General features: G+C 37.3%; 1 protein-coding gene across 1 annotated transcript in view; it reads left to right on the top strand.

The window, feature by feature from the left end:
- The first annotated feature begins 1957 nt into the window (after window positions 1–1957).
- Window positions 1958–20481, top strand: part of LOC127854307 (uncharacterized) — a 34639-nt gene continuing 16115 nt past the window's right edge. Inside the window, exons 1-10 of the mRNA XM_052389402.1 lie at window positions 1958–2095; window positions 4482–4622; window positions 7750–7808; window positions 9527–9710; window positions 10326–10501; window positions 12518–12616; window positions 15393–15523; window positions 15995–18685; window positions 19278–19569; window positions 20174–20325. Coding sequence (XP_052245362.1) covers window positions 4506–4622; window positions 7750–7808; window positions 9527–9710; window positions 10326–10501; window positions 12518–12616; window positions 15393–15523; window positions 15995–18685; window positions 19278–19569; window positions 20174–20325 — 3901 coding nt within the window. The 5' untranslated portion in view covers window positions 1958–2095; window positions 4482–4505. The remainder of the gene's footprint in view (window positions 2096–4481; window positions 4623–7749; window positions 7809–9526; window positions 9711–10325; window positions 10502–12517; window positions 12617–15392; window positions 15524–15994; window positions 18686–19277; window positions 19570–20173; window positions 20326–20481) is intronic.

Raw genomic sequence — 20481 nt, 5'->3', positions numbered from 1 at the left:
TAAACAGTTTCCGCTCAATGTCTTTATCTTGGATTCAGGTATAGCACTGCAATCACGTGTATGTGGCATCAATGCAGACATAGACTGGATTGGTATTGCATTTGTGATCAGTCGGGTCGAGATCATGGTCATACTTACTAAATAGAAAACCGGCAAATTTGTAGTTTTCGCTCAATTACGTTAGTTTGCAATCTCAATGAAACTTGCATAGGGACTTAGCTTGAATTTGTATTTGAGGTTAGTTTGGTATATGTCAAGGTCACTATTACTTAGAATAGAAATAATTGCATTAAATTTGGTTCTTAGCTCACAGTTTTATCAGGGTCACTAAAAAACAAAAAAGGTTTCCGCTAAATGCGTTTAGATGGAGGTACTAGGTAGTGGAATTTTCGTGTCTGCAGCTTATCAGAAGAGATGGTTTTGTTTATCATTTGTATGAAGTTTGAATGAGTTAAATTTCACTATTTCTAACAATATAATTATAATGGTTTCCACATTATGCGTTATTTGGTTTTAACCCATTTATGCCTAGCGTCTATAATAAAGGTCTTGGCAAACAGCGTAGACCCTGACTCATCTGGGTCTGCGCTGTTTGCTTAAAGGAATTTCTGCAAGAAATATTCTAAATATAGAAATAAATATACTATATAGACATCCCTCATTTTGGAAATAAGTTGATCCAATTAAGCAAGATGGGAGAGTCCACTAGGCATACATGGCTTAACTTGGGACATCGTCCATGAATTTGAAACTTTAAGTTTGTGTTTACATATATACTCTGAATGGGATTCTCATTTGGGCTAGTCAGGCCAATGTTGCTAAAATTAGAAAAAAACGGTTCCGCTCAATAGTTGAGTTTTGACGAAGGTAGCTAGTGTACGTACGGCTAGTTGATATAAACAGCTAGTGATCGTGCAGGTCAAGCTTGGGGTTTTCATATCTATTTAAATGCAATAAATAAAGTAAATTAAGCGATACAAGCTTAGTCAATTGAAGCAAGAAATGGTTTAACTTGTTCCTTATGTGCTATTTCAAGTTTATTTGCGCCTCTATATACCGGTTTCTAAGAAATAAGCTTTTTGACAAGTGTCGGTTAATAATTTTTGGCTATTATATTCGAGTTTTGAATATATGTTAAATTGGGCGTTGTTACAAGTATATACGTTATTAGTAAAATTTTAAAATAAGACCATGTTATACCCCCGTATATTTTTACAATATGACAAATTTTATATTAAATCATTAATGTTAAAAACATGTGATTGTTTGCATTTGTCGCATAAAACAATTATTAAAATGTAGGCCCATACACAAGTCCGAGAGCATCACGGATTTACACAACACTTCAGCCAAACATTCATGCGCTTATCGTGAGGGTATACGTCAGGAATTATTGAATCAACGAACAAAATAACGAACGATAGAACAAGTGAATGACCGCCCCGTAGATGTTATTTCACGAAAACGTCCAGTCCTCCACCGACCTACTTACCGGTAGATGTATATACATGTATTGTCCTTATTGTCTACGAGTCAGAGATGTAATTTGTTGTGAATGAACTGAAGAAAAGTCAATAAAATCCACTAGTTTTTGAGTTTCCACATAGTTTTATTTATTTTTTTTAATAATGGGGCCGTTTAACCATATTTATTTTGGTCCTATAGTCGTTGTATAGAATATTAGGCTGTTTGAATTACCTCGCACCAACTGCTAAGTCCTATTAAACATATGGGCGGTGTTTGTATTAATTTCCTCACGTGTCCAGATTATACTTTACTTAACGTATGTCATTAAAGAGGTTCACACTATAAACCTGATCAATATCTGTGCAGAGGTGTCGTTCCATGCTCTCACACACAGTGACATTTGAATGTAAGTAAACCGTCGTGCAAGAGAATGAAACCAAATGTCGAGTAAGCAGTTTTTAAATTTATTGGTATGTAACCTTCAGTGCAAATTAAGTTTTTGCAACGCATGAATTTTCTAAAGCCCGGAGTCGGGTTAAAAGTTCATAAAAATAGCAATCCTTTATCATAAAATGTAGCTTTAAATTATGATAGGTTGGGATTTAAATCTGTTTATTATCGGTGAAAGGTAACTTTTTATTGAAGTATTTGTGTATTATTGCTCGGCATGCGATATAATACACACATCCTAACATCAAGACTTTAAGTGTATACTTTTTCGGATGTGTCTTTTCGGATAATTCTTTAAAATAATTTACTTTTTATCGCAGTTGAGTTTGAACTTACTTACCTTACTTACCTACTGCCTCGCATCTCCGATAAAGTTAAACAATTCATAAATAATCGTGGAATGCAGTAAAGATGGTATACTGCTATCGCGGAACTGAAAGAAAATTCATTTGCATCTAGAAAACATATTCATACATCAGATTGATGATTGAAAAGACAAACATATTGACTTATTTAACTTCATAATTGCCTTTTTAAGTATTCTGACACTTTAATTGTGTTTTTTATCAAGTTACACAAAAAATATGTAAAAAATGTAGTTTTCCCAAAACGTAGAGACAAAATATACAGTTGTTTGAAAATGTAGACAATAGACACTCGTAAAATATTACATTGATGCTGGGATACAGGTATGTAATGTGTTTAGTGTCAAATTTTTCTATGAATAATTGCAAGTGCCTGTAGGCACCACGCCATATAGTATAAATTTCTTTTACATATGTTTCACTTTAAGCTGTTTGGTGAAACCATTGTCAATTACTGGTATACAGTAGACTCTCTGTAAACCTGACCGTTTTGGGACCGGCCTGATCGTCCGGTTTTCAGAGAGTTCCGGTTTACCAAGAGTTTTCATATTGCATATTTCAATATACATGGTATGCATTGTGTACAGAATCACATAAATATAAAACAAACCATATACATTTACATTTACCATGTGATAACTGTAGGCAGGTACTGATGATGTTAATTGCATTCTTAAAAAATGTGTTTTTAATCGATTAAAAGCAAACAAAATTCCATACCGACTTGTTTTGATTAATCCCAAAGTGAGCGTGGTGCTTTATACATGTACGTTCGTGTCATTTGTCATATAGGCGTGTGACGACACAAATAAGATTGTTGTAGATAAACGATTTATTATTCAATACATACATGTACCACATTTCATAAAACATACACACAAGCAAAAAACAGCGTGATAATTATTTTTTAAGATATTCATAATCTCAAAACCTACTAATTCTTGAAGTTTACGATTTCACGAAAAAGTCCAAGATCATTCTCTGCTTGAAAGCACATTTCTCCTTTACGATCTTATTTTCTGCAATGTTAAGGAGGGTGTCTGCCGTTGCCAGGAAGTCGCCATCCAATGGTTGAGCAGTTGATTCCGTGATGAGCTTTATCTTATCCTCTAACGTAAGCTCTACGCATCTGCGTTTAGCTGGGGACTTCTTCAGAAGAGCAGTTGGCGCCTATCAAGGATGTCTGCTCTCTCCTGTCCAGTTTAACCTTTTCCTTGAGAAGATAATGCAGGAGACCTCATGACTACCACACCTCTATCTCCATCGGTAGAAGACCCATCAATAACGTGAGATTCGCTGATGACATTGACCTGTTGTGACTTGTGTGGCACCAGAAGTGAACTTCAAGATCTCACCAACAGACTATGAAAGAGCAGGAGCATAGGGGATGAAGGTCAGCACGGAGAAGTCAAAGATCATGGCAAACATCTGACTAACACCAGTGCAAAAATGACCATGAATGGCGAGAAGCTAGAAGAAGTGACCAGCCTCAAGTACTTGGGTACAAGCCTGTCCAAGGATGGTTCCAGTACCCCTCAGGTCTGAATAACAATTGCCATGCTGACCGCAGCGATGGCCAGACTGAGCAGGTCGTGGACAAGAAGTTTCATCAGCTTCCCCACCAAGTACAGACTCTTCACGTCCTTCGTTCACCAATGTAGTCTCAATCCAACTGTACGGCGGCAAGACCTGGATGCTTCCTGCAGACACAGAACACAAATGTTACAAAACCATTGAATATGTCCAGAACATGACTGCTACACTACTTGGCTCACATAAGCCCCTACTGGCTACCATGGAATGAAGAAAGCTTGCTTGTTTTGAACCCGTCACCAGGCACATTTCTCTGTGCAAGACTGTTCTCCAGGGCATGCTAGGAATAAGGTCATTGTTGAGGCTGTCCGAAGAAAAAGCTGGTGGACAAATTAAAGGAGTGGACATCCCTTCCCAAGTTCCCATGGATGAATTGCTGTTAGCAGCACACAACAAACCTGACTGGATATGGATATCTGTATCCTTGTCACACATTCCCCCTACTGCCAGACCAGTCTCAGCAAAAAATCTCAGTCGTTTCTTTATGCCATAGGTCAATAGTTTCTGCAATATTTGTTATTGAATGTCCTTTTTGTTCAATTATTGTCAGACATATTTGCTGAAGTTAACATTGCCTTGAACATTTTTATATTTTATATGTTCCAGCTAGATGTGCCAGAACTCATCAGAATGAATGTGGCATGCTATCTCCAGCAACGCCAGTATGGCCTCCGACAAAAACCTGGAGCCAAGAAATATGTGGAAGAGCTATTGGAGAAGAAATTCACCGATTCATTTGTAAATAAGGTAGGTTATGGTAACTGTCAATTACTATAGCAATGACTCCACACATTATTTAAATTGTGGGGGTTGTTTTTGTCAGTAAAAGATTTGTTTTTTTAAGAAGACCACAGGAGCTGCAGTCTTTTGTAGTCTTTTGTAGTTTAAGCTTTAGTCAGTTCTACCTGCATTAGGGGTTTTAAAGAGTTGCATAAGATTAACAATCTTGAAAGTTTTTAATCTATCAGACTTCCAGACCTATTCTTTGTAAATAATCAGACTTACTTAAAATTTGCCGGCGAGGGTTGATCAACCTTTTATAGGAGAATGTACTGTTTTAACTTTTATCTACCGGTATTTATCATACAGCCGTTTGAAAATGTTTAACTGTAAATGTGTCATACTAGTAATAGGCTATGTGTAAATTTAAAAATACATTTTTACTGAATTAAATAAGTTATATAACATGTTTTACAGATAGATAGATTTATGTCAGTATAATGATACAACATGATAAAACATATCTACATACATGATACAATAGTAAAACAATAAACATGTACACTGAGATACTTTAAACAAGAAATATCTTTAAAAAGGATATACAGCGTTGATTGTGGTTGCAGTTAATGAAAGGTAAAGACTTCAATGAATGAGATCAAAGATAGCGAATGTCTTTTTCTGTGCAGTTCTTAGCTGCAGCAAACGCAGTACGGGATGATACGCGGAGTTTTCGCGGCTTATTTTACATTATAACATATTGCTGGTCATAAACGTATAGAAACAAAACAGAAAACCAAAAGAAGAATGGAAGTGAAATTAAAACATATGAGTCAACCGGCCACACGCAAAGTATCCGTACATATTTTAAATATTTATATGCGCGTTCTGTTTTAGTGGTTTGTCTGGCGTTGCTATTTGATTCGATTATTAAAAGTATCGAGAATCATTGCGCTCATGCTTAATTCATTAGTCAATATGATAGCATAATTCTTGTTTAATTAATTAAAAATAATATTTATCATGGTATTGTTGTAAAACACATTAAGAATCTATTATTGACATACCATATGATATCGCTGGATATCTTCATTTAACATCTGTCTGGTCTAATGAAAATTCCAGTTCACCTAGTTCACGCTATAGCGTCTTTATTATGTAACGATTATTTTCCTGGCCGCGAACTCCGATCAGCACATAGGGTAGAGACTCAGCGATGACCTGTATGTTATCTCTGACATTCACACACAGTGGCCGCAAATTGACCCGATATACCTAGCGAGTTGAAATGCAATGCATTAAAGTGAGTCTTCCCTTCCACTGCTCTCTATACTTTAACATGTTGACAGGAATATGGAAGTTAGTACTAAATATGAGAACATAGCCTTTAAGTGCAAACGTTCTCGCGCTGAAAATCTTCTGAAAATAAAAGGTGGACGCACAAACTGTATTGATGTCGAGATTGAGTGTAAAACTGTTCTATCTATTAAGCCTTTTCATTAGATATAAAATTGTTTCATGCTGATCACGCAGTAAAACAGTGTTACAAAGACGCGGACATGTTTCCAATGTTCTGGTCGTATTCTCAAATCAGCCAATGCAGTTAATGAAGTGTATTCATCTGTACTTGGCTGCGGGAAGTTTTATTTGAATTCTATTGGACGCTAACAAAGGTCAGGCTAAGGTGAAAAGCTGGCGTATACAGCTCACGCCGAAAAACGCTCCAGTTGTAAAAGTTATGAAATGGTAAAGTATACATTCTTCAATTTGTATGATATTTGGCAATAATAAGCAAAGGTATGTTACAAGCAACTTCCGAAATTTTTATTGAAAAAGTATCACAATTAAAGGAAATATCACAAATCTAGGGGTAACACCCTTAACATTGTATTCCATTAAAAGCAATGCAAGAAGTTCATCTACGTCTCATCGACAACAAAATGTTTGTAATTTGTTGTTGGGGAATGTTATTCCACTCGCGTATTAAGGCTCGACGTCACTGGTTGACATTTATAGGGGCTTTACGATGGGCTCCCAGGCGTCTTCCTAACTCGGCCGAGACATGCTCAATGGGACACATGTCAGGCGATAGCGATGGCAAGTTTAAAATAGCAATTCTATTTGTGGCAAGGAAAGCTCTTATAAGTCGAGCTGAGTGTGCAGGTGCATTGTCTTGTTGGAATAATCCTCCTCTGAGAATATGCAGTATAAAGTAGCAACAACAGGAGTTAATACGGTGTCTATGCATTGCCTAGCGTTGATATTGCCCTGGAGAATCGTGCATATAATCCTGAAGCACCTGCAAAATACGTGTAAATGGCGTATGCGTAGCCGGCTGTTTGCGACGTTCATTTTCTTTGCGGATTTTAGCGGGTATCAATTGTTTTATTTGTAAATAACATATAATTTTTAATAAAAAATCTAACTTATTTTCTTAATCTTGAACAAATGTTTTTATAAAGTGGAGCATTTTTAAAGTCCCTCATTTTTTGTAAAATTACGAATTTCAATGTTCAGGTGTTACCCAGATTTGTAATATTTCCTTTAATTGTTATAATGTTTCAATAAAAATTTCGGAAGTTTCTCATAACATACCTTTGCTCATTATTGCCAAATATCATACCAATCGAAGAATGTATACTTTACCTTTTTATTACGTTTACAACTGGAGCGTTTTTAAAGTCTCTCAGTGTATGAGAAATGAAACCAAAATGAGTCATACTTATAGCTACACAAAAAATAAAAATTATAAGCTGTAAAAAGCCAAATGTCACTTAATTTGTTTAAACAAAATCAAGTTTTATTGAAAAAACATGAATGTACATGTAGCTCCTAATTATCTGGAATTAAACAGTGTGTGGTATAGAGAAAAAGATATAAGAAGAAAACATCTGCTGTATCACTTCTTAAAATAATATTAGATAAGGGCTTTCCGCTTTTCTCACTTGGATGGTACGATTTATATTTTTAAGTTTTTTTTAATTTAAATTTACAATGTTAGAATCTTAATACTTGCATCCAAAAAAGACAAAAACACAAAATCTGATCGACTCTCGAAGAGATGTGTTTCAATTCGGATGCTTGACTTTTCGAAACTAAAGACAGCCCTGTGTTTCTTATTTTGCTAACATGTTACTGTTTTCTACATATTCAGCCCTGTGCCGTGTCAGGACGATGCAGATCTACATTTGTCATGCAGTTCAGTCCAGATGGGTAAGTTGTTGGGCATAACGAGGCTTTTTCAATTCTGTTGTGCTTGCAAAGGTGGATATGATGTCCGCCAAGCGACTGGGAGCTAATGTTTGATCCAAACTCTGGAAGCCGTCTTTAGGTTACCGGCAAAGACACCAAGTTATGGTTATGGTTCTACCCAAGAAACGGACTCGAGAGCGTATCAATAAGCCTTCTCGATATCTCAGTAAGTTCTAAGCTGGGTTTAAAAAACTACATCTCTATTTCAAAATTTAAAGAGAACCCTTGTAAACATTCCAGATGTAACATTTATTTCTCAATCTTCATGTAACTTGGTGAGAAAATGTGATACTATAAACGTATAGAAATTCGTCGGTATGAAGTTTCGTGGTTTAATAAAAAACAACTAATTCGTTGACACGAAATTTTGTGGATTTCAAATAAAAAACATCTAATTCGTTGAAACGTTATTATTGTGGAATTAAAATTTTCGGGGAATGCTGACAGTCATAATTATTAACCTGTTATTAAAACAAACAGAGTAATAACAAAGCACGATCTGCTAATCTTTGTTGACAGCAAGACTTGAGGTTAATGTGCACATGAAGAATGAAAGAGTTGCCGAAAATTGTCGATAAGAGCGATAAAGCGGCGCACTTGTGGGTTCTAGCTTGCTAACTGCCATCAATGTTGTTTTGACAATATTTGCAATTCTCAGCGCAATCGGTCCCCTAGTAGTAACAATTGAGTAATAAGGTCCCCAAAATACACATGTGAAAACCGTTATGTCTCTTTTAACTTTAATTGGCGCTAATTTACATATCTGATAAATCTGCAAACTGTTTATTTGACGACGTCACATAAAAGAGAACAATCATTAATGTACAGTTTAAATACCTTGCTTGATTAAAAAAGTATTATTTCCCAAACACTTATCAAGAAAACAACATATTGTATTTACTAGCATATCTCAATCAAACAATGTCTCTTTCAAAATGGTTGAAAACGGGAACAGGTCAGACACGTTCTCCTACTTTATAAGGATTGCCTGACCCTGCAAAGGCTCAGACTACGACTGAAGCATTATTGACACAGGCCGCTAACGATTTTGGATAAAAAATGTATAAATAATCGTTGGTACTTGAATTCGTAGTTCAGGGGACCAACAAAATGCACAAACATTGGTACCACACGAAAATTAATGGTTTTACAGTATATCCGATATATTCAACGCTTGGGCATGTGGTGGTCAAATAAAAAAAATTGTGAACACTCTAGAAGGTCAACTTCACACAAGGTCAAAGTTCACATTTAACCATAGAAATATATTCTTTAGTACTGTAACTTTGTCAGTTAGAACTGCATCATTCATTAAAAAAAAACTTACCAAAATAACCACCATCAAGAGATCAAAGATCAAGGTGACAGTAAGAGGTCAAAAATCAACTTTATGCATAAAACAGCCTGGACATTTAATTTTCACCCATAACTTTGTCCTATATTGATGGATTTCAAAATAACTCAGCCACCATGTAAACAATATGTTGCATGTAACTCCGTCTCCATACCTCAAAGGTTAAGGTCACTCTAAGAGGTTGAAAGTAAAATTTTGTCATACACACAGTACACCCTTGCCACACCCACCTGTATGTGCAAGACAAAGCCAAGACCAACAAATTGTGTAACATGATATGCATATATTGATAATTATCATTCATGGTTTGTCTATATTTGCTCAGGACAAAGATGGCCTCCACTCATGGCGACCACTCCATCCAAGTGACTGACATTGCCACGGGGCGAGTTGTTCGCACGCTGACCGGCCATCCCCGCACCCCCTGGACTCTGGCATTTCACCCGTCCTCCAGTCATATCCTGGCCAGTGGGTGTCTGAGTGGGCAGGTCCGAATATGGGACCTATATGTAAGAGAGCTGTGGGACGGATTTGATACTATTTGACATTATTTTTAGACCCCTTTTTTATTCTCAACCTTAGTCTCAATCATTGCAATTCAGCCAAAGCACATTAAAATTTATCTGTACAAACATTTTTTAGCAAGTCATATTATTTCTTGATCATTGATTGAGAGCCAATTTAAAGTTTACGTTAAACTGTAAGAAGTATTACCTGACATTTAGCAAGACCTTAGCATAAAAACATAGTAAGATCCTAAAGTCCACTCTCTGGGCAGCACAGACAGTTGTCTTATAAAGGCCCCTTCTCCCTAAAAAAAGCCTTCTCTCCCAAGTGAATTTGTAAAAAATAAATCAGTTTTCTTTAAATTTTAAGTTTACCTTGGACATGTTATTTTTTTTTTTTAGTTTTGTCAATCCTTTTACCCCAAATTGGAAGGCTCAGCAATTCATGAAAAAACTCATCCAGGCTGTTTATTTTAAGAACATAAAAATTGTAATTTTTAACTTTAAAAGGGGACATTCTTGTCCATATTGCAAATATTAAATATAAAGCACTCAAATTGTTTGTATAACAAAGATAATTATCCACGCAAAACAAACCTGCTATCTCTGTTGTTCAAGGGCCACGGCTGCGAAGTCTGGGACACGGATAACTCTACAGTGGTTGCCTCCCTTACTTTCCACCCCACAGACAATGTGCTGGTGATCGCCGCGGGTAACACGCTTTACTTCTGGGACTGGAGCAAGCCGGAACCCTTCACTGTCTGTAAAACTACGTATGACTACGAGAGAATTAGGTGACTGTATTGGTATAATAATTTTATCTGTTTTAATGCCCCCGGATTGAATGATCGGGGGTATATTGTTTTTGGCCCGTCTGTCTGTGATTGTATGTGTCTATCTGTCTGTCTGTCTGTCACAAACTTAACCTTGGTTAAACTTCTGCGATAACTTTTGCAATATTGAAGATAGCAACTTGATATTTGGCATGCATGTGTATCTCATGGAGCTGCACATTTTGAGTGGTGAAAGATCAAAGTCAAGGTCATCCTTCAAGGTCAAAGGTCAAGAAACAAAATCCAAGGGAAGTAACAAGTTTTAAATGGAGATGATTTCTATTTTATATCATTTGGCAGGTTCAGATTATTTTCACAAGGGAAGAAATATTTAAAGGGATATAATAAAAAACAAAATAAATTCAAAGTGGCGCAGTAGGGGGCATTGTGTTTTTGACAAACACATCTGTTGTTCTCATTGTAATGCAAATGTAACAGCCTACTTTAAGTCTGCCATTTGATAAATTGTGATCCTCATTGGGTTGTTATAAATAGCTAATTATTGCTTACTTAAAATTGGCCATATTTCAATAAGCCATTGTGATTCTTATTTGGTTATTGTAATAAGTTTAATTACTTTCTGGAAATAGCCATTTGTCAATTAGTCATTCTTATTCTAATTTGATCATTGTTTATAGTTAAATTACTTACAGTACTGCACTCTGCCTTTTGTCAAGAAACAATTTTGATAGTAATTGGATTATTGAATGGGAAAAAAATTATCCATTGCTCGTTATTGATTGAAAATGACTTAATTTCATATTTGAACCCTTCTTTTTGCCTCTTTAAATGGCACATTGCATAATGGCTTACTGGAACTCTGCCATTTATCAAATTAGCCACCTGGACCTATACGCTCGGCTTCTGCTTATTTTCCACCTTGGACATTGCTTTTCTCAGACATGCCCTCCCATTTTTAGTTCACCTGAGAACAACTTGCTCATGGTTAGTTTTTGTGATCGCCTTTTGTCTGTTGTGCATTGTGGGTCGTCAACATTTACCTTGTAAACCCTCTAGAGGCCACATTTATTTCCAATCTTCATGAAATTTGGTCAGAACATGCGTCGCAATGTTATCTTGTACAAGTTCAAAAATGGCAGCCATGGGGGCGTGGCAGTTTTCCTTTTGCGGCTATAGTAAAATCTTGTTAGCAGTCTAGAAGTCACATTTATTTTTCAATTTCATGAAACTTAGTCCAAACATCTGTTCATCTTGGATGAGTTCCAACATGGTTCTGGTGTATTGAAAAACATGGCTTCCATGGGGCGGGGCATTTTTCCTTATATGGCTATATAGTAAAACCTTGTTAACACTCTAGAAGTCACATTTTAAGTCCAATCTTTATGGAACTTAGTCAGAACATTTGTTCTAATGATATCTAGGCTGAGTTGGAAAATGGGTCAGGTCCGTTGAAAAACATGGCTGCATTTTTCCTTATATGGCTATAGTAAAACCTTGTTAATACGCTAGAAGTCACATTTATGGTCCAATCTTTATGAAACTTGGTCAGAACATTTGTTCTAATGATAGCTCAGCTGAGTCTGAAAATGGTTATGTTTTTTTGAAAAACATGGCCACCAGGAGCTGGGACATTTTACCTTATACGGCTATAGTGAAACCTTGTTAATACTCTAGTAGGTGTCGTCCCTGACTATCCTGAGTGGACTGAACAGGTTAACTCTTTCAGTGCGGGAACCGAATTTTGAAGGCCTTTGCAAACAGTTTGGATCCAGATGAGACGCCACAGAACGTGGCGTCTCATCTGGATCCAAACTGTTTGCTATTCTGATAGAATTCTTTGATAAAAAAAATCGAAGAAAATGCTAATTTTAGAAATTCAGCAGACGACATTTTAGCAGACGACAAATTTCCCAGCATGCAAAGGGTTAATCTGGGACAACACTTACGGCACATGAATTGAGCTCTGTTTTTACCAGAGTCAGGCTCATTTTAATCTATATTATCTTTGTTTAACAGATGGGTGAAATTTGACAGTCAAGGGAACACCATGTACACTGGCATATGCAACAGCATGTCCATCAATAGAGAGCCTTTAAATGTGGTTCCTTCGGGAAGGTAAGGCGTATTGTTGGAAGAATGCTATACTTATTTAGGGGCCCAGTTGACTTGATATATTTCAATGCATTTTAAAAGTGCAAAAGTTCTAATGGAAATAAGTTGTATTTCACAGAAAACTTTTTTACAAGAAATGTGTTTAATTATGTTAATGTTTCAAAGAGAATGGTGTTGTGTTTTTCCCACGCCGTTTTAGCGTGGCGTGGCGCCATGCTCTTTTTTTGTATCGCCAGGCTGCCCCCTTTGAAAGCCATATAGTGCCACGCTGCCCTTTCCAAAGGCCGCCGCCCTGCCTTTTCATGAGCATCCGCTGTTTTCCACCCTTATTGATAACCTCTTAATTTCCCCTTGACCAAACTTTTATGCCGTCTACTATCTGATTAAAGCCCCAAGGCAGCGAAGATTCGCGCGGTTGTGAATTAGTCATGCGTGAATAACCCCGTGTCAATATCAATCAATGTCAGAGGCTATGTTATACCAAGCGCACTAATCGGTCGGTGATGTGTAATCCTCCACAATCAAATCGTGGACTGTTACTTCGGAGACTTTTGATGAAAAACTCGATGTTATCCTCGTGGAAATTGTGCATTTCATGCATAATTCAGTTATATCAAAACATATATTTTTACGCATATTTACATTTAAAAACACAAACAAATTAATTCTTTATCGTTATCGTCTTTAAGATAATTAAATTATTGAAATAATTACAGAGACATATACTATTTAAACAAAATGCGAATCGCGTTTTAGTTGTACGTATTGAACGATTTTACGTTGCTATGCGTACCTGTCGCTAAATCATTTTAACAATATGGCGGACATACAGAATTAAATTGTGACTCGGCAAAAATGGCAAATAACGTCGTAAACGATCGAAATAACGATAGCGATCAAACATTTAGAAGGAATTAATGAAATGTCTGTGATAATCAACAATTCATAAAAATATTTTAGATAGCAACAACATATTATTAATTGATTATTTGTAATCTACTCAGTGGAAGTATGTCACGGAAACAAGTGTTTGCATATTGTTAGCGATCAATTTACTCGCATTGTTAAACATCTGACAAGAGTATTGTTAGGAAATGGGATAAGACAACACATGGTTTCATTTATATGTTAGTGCATCTGTGTATAATCAGATTCATATGCATATATTGCTTTATTATGTTTTTCGTGCTGTACAGTGTATTGAAACAGCATTGAACTTAAATGTACACTGCAAGGTAAATATATTAATATTAATCAAAGTAAGTTCAATACATCAATTACCATTAAATGTGCTTGTTTATATTTTTCTGCAACTGCCTCTGATGCGATTACATGTTTCTCCCTAACTCTGGTATGCCCCTTTGCCCTCCTGGGAAAAACACTGGAATGGTGGAAATGCAATGTTTAATGTACGCGCATGGTACAAACATGGTATTCGTCCTAGATATATTCCAGGGGCATCGCCAGTTATAGGGTGTATGGAAACTGCTTGATTTATAATGAACAAATCATTATTATTTAAAAGAGTTCAATGTCATATATCATGTATCTTGGCTGGCAATATGTGGTTTAAAAAACAGTTCTTGCAAATTCTTCTTTCAAATGTTATTGGGGAATGTATTTTAGTCTCTGTGTTTATAAGAAGGTACCTATGCATACAACAGCTGAAAGGATGCAATTTTTGAAAAAAGCGTAAACTTTCATGAAGGGTAACCTGAACTAAGTGTTGTATGTAACATGTAACATATTTTTTATTTGACATGAACTATTTCCTGTGAACAGTATTAATTCAAATTATTTTTATTTTTTTCTGTGTCTTTGTTAAAGATGACCCTAGCAGTATTTATTGATAGCATAACCAAATGTCACTGAGTTAGTACCAAGGCTGGAAATAAGCATATGTCTACCAGCCAATAGCCCATACAGATTGTGATAGGCCCCTATATGTCCTTACAAAAATAATGTATCCTCTGAACGAGAAGTATTTTAAGAATTAGAGTGAGCACTCATGGCCAAATGTTCATTTCTGTGCCTGGTACCTTTTTGTTTATTTATTCCTTTGGTTGTAATAGTGTACAGCTATTGTTTTTGTCCAATTGGGAAAAGTACCTGTACCGGTCCAATTGGAAAAAATTGAGTCGTGAAATCCTGAAAATTGGGAAAAATCGAGTCGTGAAACCCTCAAATTGGGAAATTGGTGTATTTGATTTTATGCTCCCAAATACTTTAAAATTGATAACTAAGTGTTTTCAAGCTGTCAATATTTTATTTACTTAGGTTCAAACCATAGAGCTGCATAGGGAAACTAATAAAATGTTGCATTTAAAAAAAAAAAAAAAAAAAAAAAATATTTTTTTTTTACTTAAATTGGGAATTTTTTGGACAGCAATTGGGAAATTTGTAGTTTTTTCGTAATTGGGAAAGTGCCGTTTACCGGTACTTTATAAAGAAGGAAAAAAATCGCTGGTGTATATGAGCCTCGTTCTTGGAAAACTGGGCTCATTGCATGTGCGTAACGTGTTGTCCCATATTAGCCTGCGCAGTCTGCACATGTTAATCCTGGAGGACACATTTTGCTTTTATGGAATGTTTAGTTTAAAGGAAACTCTTACCAAATTTCCAGCTAAGGTGAAAATTGTAATCTGCACAGGCTGATCTGGGACGGCAGGCTAATCTGGGACGGCACAGGCTGATCTGGGACGGCATATGCATTAAGACCTGTTTTCCCAGAACGTGACTTATATAAACTTTAACACATTGCATTCTTTCTGCAATTCAGTGAGGAGAGACCGGTGGGCCCCTCATCAAGGCTGAGTTCCATGTACAACAACATTGTGAGCTACTACCAAGAGTTCCAGAGAGACAGGCTCCTGTCCCAGACCAGGCCTGGCATGGCAAGAGGCAGCCATGGTATGGCTGAGTAGTTGGCTTTATTTGCAAGGAATGCCTCTAAATAAATGTTTTATTTTTTTTCTCTGTAAAGTAGATTTAATTTTTACTGTTATTGGGAATGAAGGTACATTGACTTTTATAATGTGATAAGAGATCATACCTTTTTTACCTTTGAAAAGGCCATCTACTTCAGACATTTTTAATTTTGATTTGTGGAATAAATGGTAAGTCAAATGAGAGTGTAACTAATTTGGTTCAAAGTCAATAAATATTTTTAGAAAAATCACTCATAATTGGCAAGTGTTAGATTGAGCTTACGATTTATTGTTGAATACTTAGTGAATGGAATTACATAATAACATATGTTTGCATTATCCAGTCAATCAACTTTAAAAATTCCTTGGAGAAACAAATTGGACCATCTAGATGAGTTGTTGTAGCGCTGGAATACAAGTCAAAGGGTTTTAGTATTATCGCTTGTGGTTTCAGCTTCAAGACCACCAGAGACAGTTGGTTCCGGTATTTATGATGGGTTCCCTCCCTTGTCACCTGGTAACCCAGGAGCAGACGCCGTTCCACTGAGCGAGCAGTTCAGCCAAGTGGAACAAGATATACGCAGCAATGCAATGCTATTCTCTACCTATGCCCTTAGGCTTGCTCAGACAGAGAGGGCTAGTGCTGAGCAGCGTTTCCTAGGCAACAGAGTTATGGATGGGGGTCAAAGAGGGCAAGGTCAAGGGTCAAGCACGTTTCGTTACCAGCGGCCAAATATGCAGGCAGTTTTTGGAAGCCCTGTGAGCACAAATGCGAGTTTGTTAAATCCCTTGTCGGATCCGATTTTTGCTTCCACGAGTTCTGCACATGAAGATCAAGGTCATAGTTTGACCTCAGAATTTGGCCAACGGCCTTTCAGTGCTTCAGCATTTGAAAGTCACGATTACGGCTCAGGAGGTGAAAGCATTGGTGCGATCCCCTCTCTTGAGGGTGAAGGTGTTAATGTTGCTGCAGATTTGCAAGGCATTAGAGACCATTCTGTTCCAGGCGCATTTATGTCGTCGTCACAACCATACCTTGCCCCTCCCCTTAGAGGGGTTGTCAGCCCTCCCCCTTTTGTGAATGTGCCTGTTACCACGGACATTGAGGTGAATCTGGAGGCTTTTATTCAGCAGTCCACTGTCGACGTCAACCGTGGACTTGGGAGCTCTGTGTATTCAACAACATTACCCGCTGTTCCTAGATATTCTCAATATTCGCAGCCTAGCACTGGGGGAGCAAATAATGCAAGTAATTCATTTCCTGATATAAATATTGAGCCTTCACAGGCTGCTGCAAGTGACAGTAGAGGTGTAGGATTTAACTCGAGACTTGTTACCCCGGGACGTAGTTCTGCGATACACCTCCCACCAGCCTTGTCTGAGCAGACTGGTACGCTGTTTCTGTCGCAGTTACAAAACATGGTCCCTCCGACCACTTCTGCGGCATCAGCCCCTTCCATGTCCAGGCAGACCGGTTCATTTCACAGTATTCGTGATCGGCTGAAGTCAAGTGTACCTCTCGGACCCATTTCGAGCACAAAACAAGACGTGGGTAGTAAATCTCAGCCCACTGGTATTCCTAAAGTGACCGTAATTATGAACTCAGAGCAATGTAGTTCAAGTGCTTCTAACTCGGAAAGATTAAGGTTATCCTTGCCTTTTTCAGCAGAAAATGATATACCAAGAGTGACTGTGTTAACGGCAGCACGTAGTGATGGAATGAGGTCATATCCTAGTTATGTGAATCCTTCCACAGGGGTTGGTATTCGCCACAATATTGGGGGCATAGTCAATGATGATAATTGTTCAACTGCTCATAGACATTCAGTTGAAAATAGTGATATCAATATAAATAGTGCTTTTAATTCAAACCGCACTTCACATACACACTATGTTGACACACATTCAAATTCTTCAAATTTAATTATAACAAACACATCAAACACTAGCACAGGACTGGGGCAATCAACGTTTGCGGAGCAGTCACAAAGAGTTGGTCTACAAACCGAGCCGCATGCGAGGGCACATAACAACGCCTTAGGAGACTTGATGGAGAACTACTCAAACTCTGCCCCTATAGTGGCCAGTACTAGTAGCCATCGAACTCTGTTTGAGAACATTTGCCACCAGTCATCAACAACAACATATTCAATAACGTCCTCGAGCGAATCTGTTCCAGCTACTGCTTACCCCCACCATGTTCAAAGGCTGCCTCCTCCCTACAATTACCTACAGAGGGCTCGCTACATGCCTCTGATGGGACCATACTTGGAAAGCAGAGGCCACAACCCCTTGACGACTTACCCATCATCGACCGTTTTGGAAGAAAGTACGCACGACATACCAGCAGTGCATGAAAGAAGCCTTGCATTTTTACCCTCAACTCTTAACTCGAGGGACCGAGCTTCTAGCGAATCTGAGTCTGAAGTAAGCTCACACCTGAGCACTGCAGATGCATATTTTCTGCCAATTACCGAGGATCATGGTCACCTGTCATCGGCATCAAGTGTCAACAGAAGTACCAATCCAGTCATGCCCAGAGGCCTCAGCACTTCTGCAGGATCGTCTGACAGCGGCGGGGATCAAAGTTCGCGAACGAGTTCACAGGGCGCTCAAGAAATCGAGCTTGTAGTGGACCAGAATGAAAATTACACAACTAGTCAGGCATCTTCAAGAAATAATAATAATAATAACAATAATAACACTTCAACGCAGGCTAATCAGAATATAAGCGTCCGAAGTAATGATGATAATAACAATTCTATTCATATTGTGGCTCATGATAACAATGCCAGTGCTGTCGCTGTCACAGCTCCCTCCAGTGTGGCTACGTCGCTAGAGGAACATCACAGGGAGTATGTCCGTCTACGTAATAGCTTTGTGTCAATGACAGACCAGATCGAAAGGGAGATGAACGAATTAAATCGAAGGATCAGCGCTCTGAGGGATACGTTTAATCAAAGTATCCGAAGTCTCCGTCACGATCGACGGCGATATGAGACGTTGGATAACCTGTTGCCGTTAGATTCATCGGCAAACCTGGCCATAGCAGAGGCATCCATGCTAGACCAGCCGCTTATTGCCAATGTACCACATAGGGGGGAAGTACCTTCTCTTCAGTCTGTGGCAGCAATTCATACACAAGGTGAGTCTGTCTTTTGTTTTATACCTTTAAATATTGCAATTAAAATAAAGGGTTAGCTGTTTATATGCGGTCGCATGGAATTCACGTCATTCATACAACTTAGTATCTTTTATAACAGACAAATGTATTTGACAAATACACATTTATTTATTTTTAAATCTTTATCCGGAACATTTTATTTATAAAACACAAGCCTCGGTTATAAAATGTCTTTATTGAACAAAATAATTGAAAAATGTTTCTGTTTCTACGTCTAACATGATTAACATTTTCAACACTTGCCAAATACTGTAGATTCATTAAAATGAAATTTCTTATATTCATAAAATCTTCCATTTTGGTTTTATCTCTTGAATTTTGGGATTTTTTTATTATATCTGTCGAACTTTAAATCTCCTTGGACAATTGATTATTTTGTAGTTTATAGGATCCATGAAAATGAAAAAGTAAGAAAATTAGTGTTTGACGATTGATATTTTGCTTCTCTTTATTAAAATTTGATTTCATATAAATGATCCAAAGTCAGAGCCTATATGCTAGTGATTTCCAGAAATTAAGTACTTTGGCATTTGATTTTTTTTTTCGGGTCCAGAAACTGTTGGCGTTCCTGAGAATTCTGCTCAGCCAGAGCGGTACGGAACGACAATTGTTCTCACTGGCCCTTCATCTGCTCGGGTGAGAAATCCAGCCTTCAGTGGCGTCACTCAACCGCCATCTCTGTATGATAGACATGGAACTACAGGCGGTATATCCGGCCCGCCCTCTTCTCTGGAGAGACAGGGAGCTACCAGTGGAATCAATGGCCCCCCATCTCTTCTAGAGACTTCATTGAGATCTCACCAACGACAGATGCAGGCGTCTGCCAGGTTGGGCAATTATGCAAGGTAAACATAAGGTCCCATTTTGTCAAATATACTTACCTTTTATGAACACCTGTCTTGGTTTGCCTTGTAATGTAAATGTATATGGTCATGAATGAAATAGTGGTTTTTGTCTGTCTTTAGTATCTTTTTCATAAAGTTGCTGGTTTATTAGTAAGAATTTATTCCAGCAGGCTCATTGATCTGTTCTCTGCTTATCTGTAATTAACATAAACTCACCTTATTATAATCACATAGCAAATCTAATACTGGTTAAGTGCAATGAATGTTACATTAGAAGCCAACATTTTTTTCTCAAGAATATTTGCTTTTTAAAAATAGTTACATCAAAGTAAGTTAGAAAAATGGCTTTATTTGTTAAATATTTGAAATTTTAGATGTATGTATAGTGAATATTCTACATGCATTTTCATTCTTCACGAATAGTAATTGAAATAGGTACACAAATGTTATTGATGGACAAATAATGCACTTTTTTTTACATTTTCACTTTTTGAAAAATAATTTTAAAAAATCATCTTTTACTGAAATCACATTTTCAAAAATGAAATTGAAATTTTTACTTAAAATCATATAATAGATGTATTTCTGACCTGAACACACCCAGGGCATATACTGGAGAGGCAAATGAGGAGGGCTATCACTGGAGAACCATGCAGAGGCACTACATCCACCCACACTACTCCTCTAGCATCCTTGACGACACTGTCAATAGGCCCAACAATGCCATTCAGTCCGCCATCAATAGAGCTATAGCAGGTGAGAATATACGCTATTGTAAATTGTAATGTAGAGTACATTGGAAAAGTCATACAGTCTGCAATAAATAGCGAAACAGCAGGTAAATATAAGCTGTTGTAATGCAGAATACATCGGAGTATTTAAATTTTAAGTTTCTTTTTCTTTAGCATCACT

Source organism: Dreissena polymorpha, chromosome 12, assembly GCF_020536995.1.
Source record: "Dreissena polymorpha isolate Duluth1 chromosome 12, UMN_Dpol_1.0, whole genome shotgun sequence".
NCBI lineage: Eukaryota > Metazoa > Mollusca > Bivalvia > Myida > Dreissenidae > Dreissena > Dreissena polymorpha.
The sequence above is the reverse complement of the archived record's forward strand: the minus strand, read 5'-3'. Positions and strand labels throughout refer to the sequence as shown.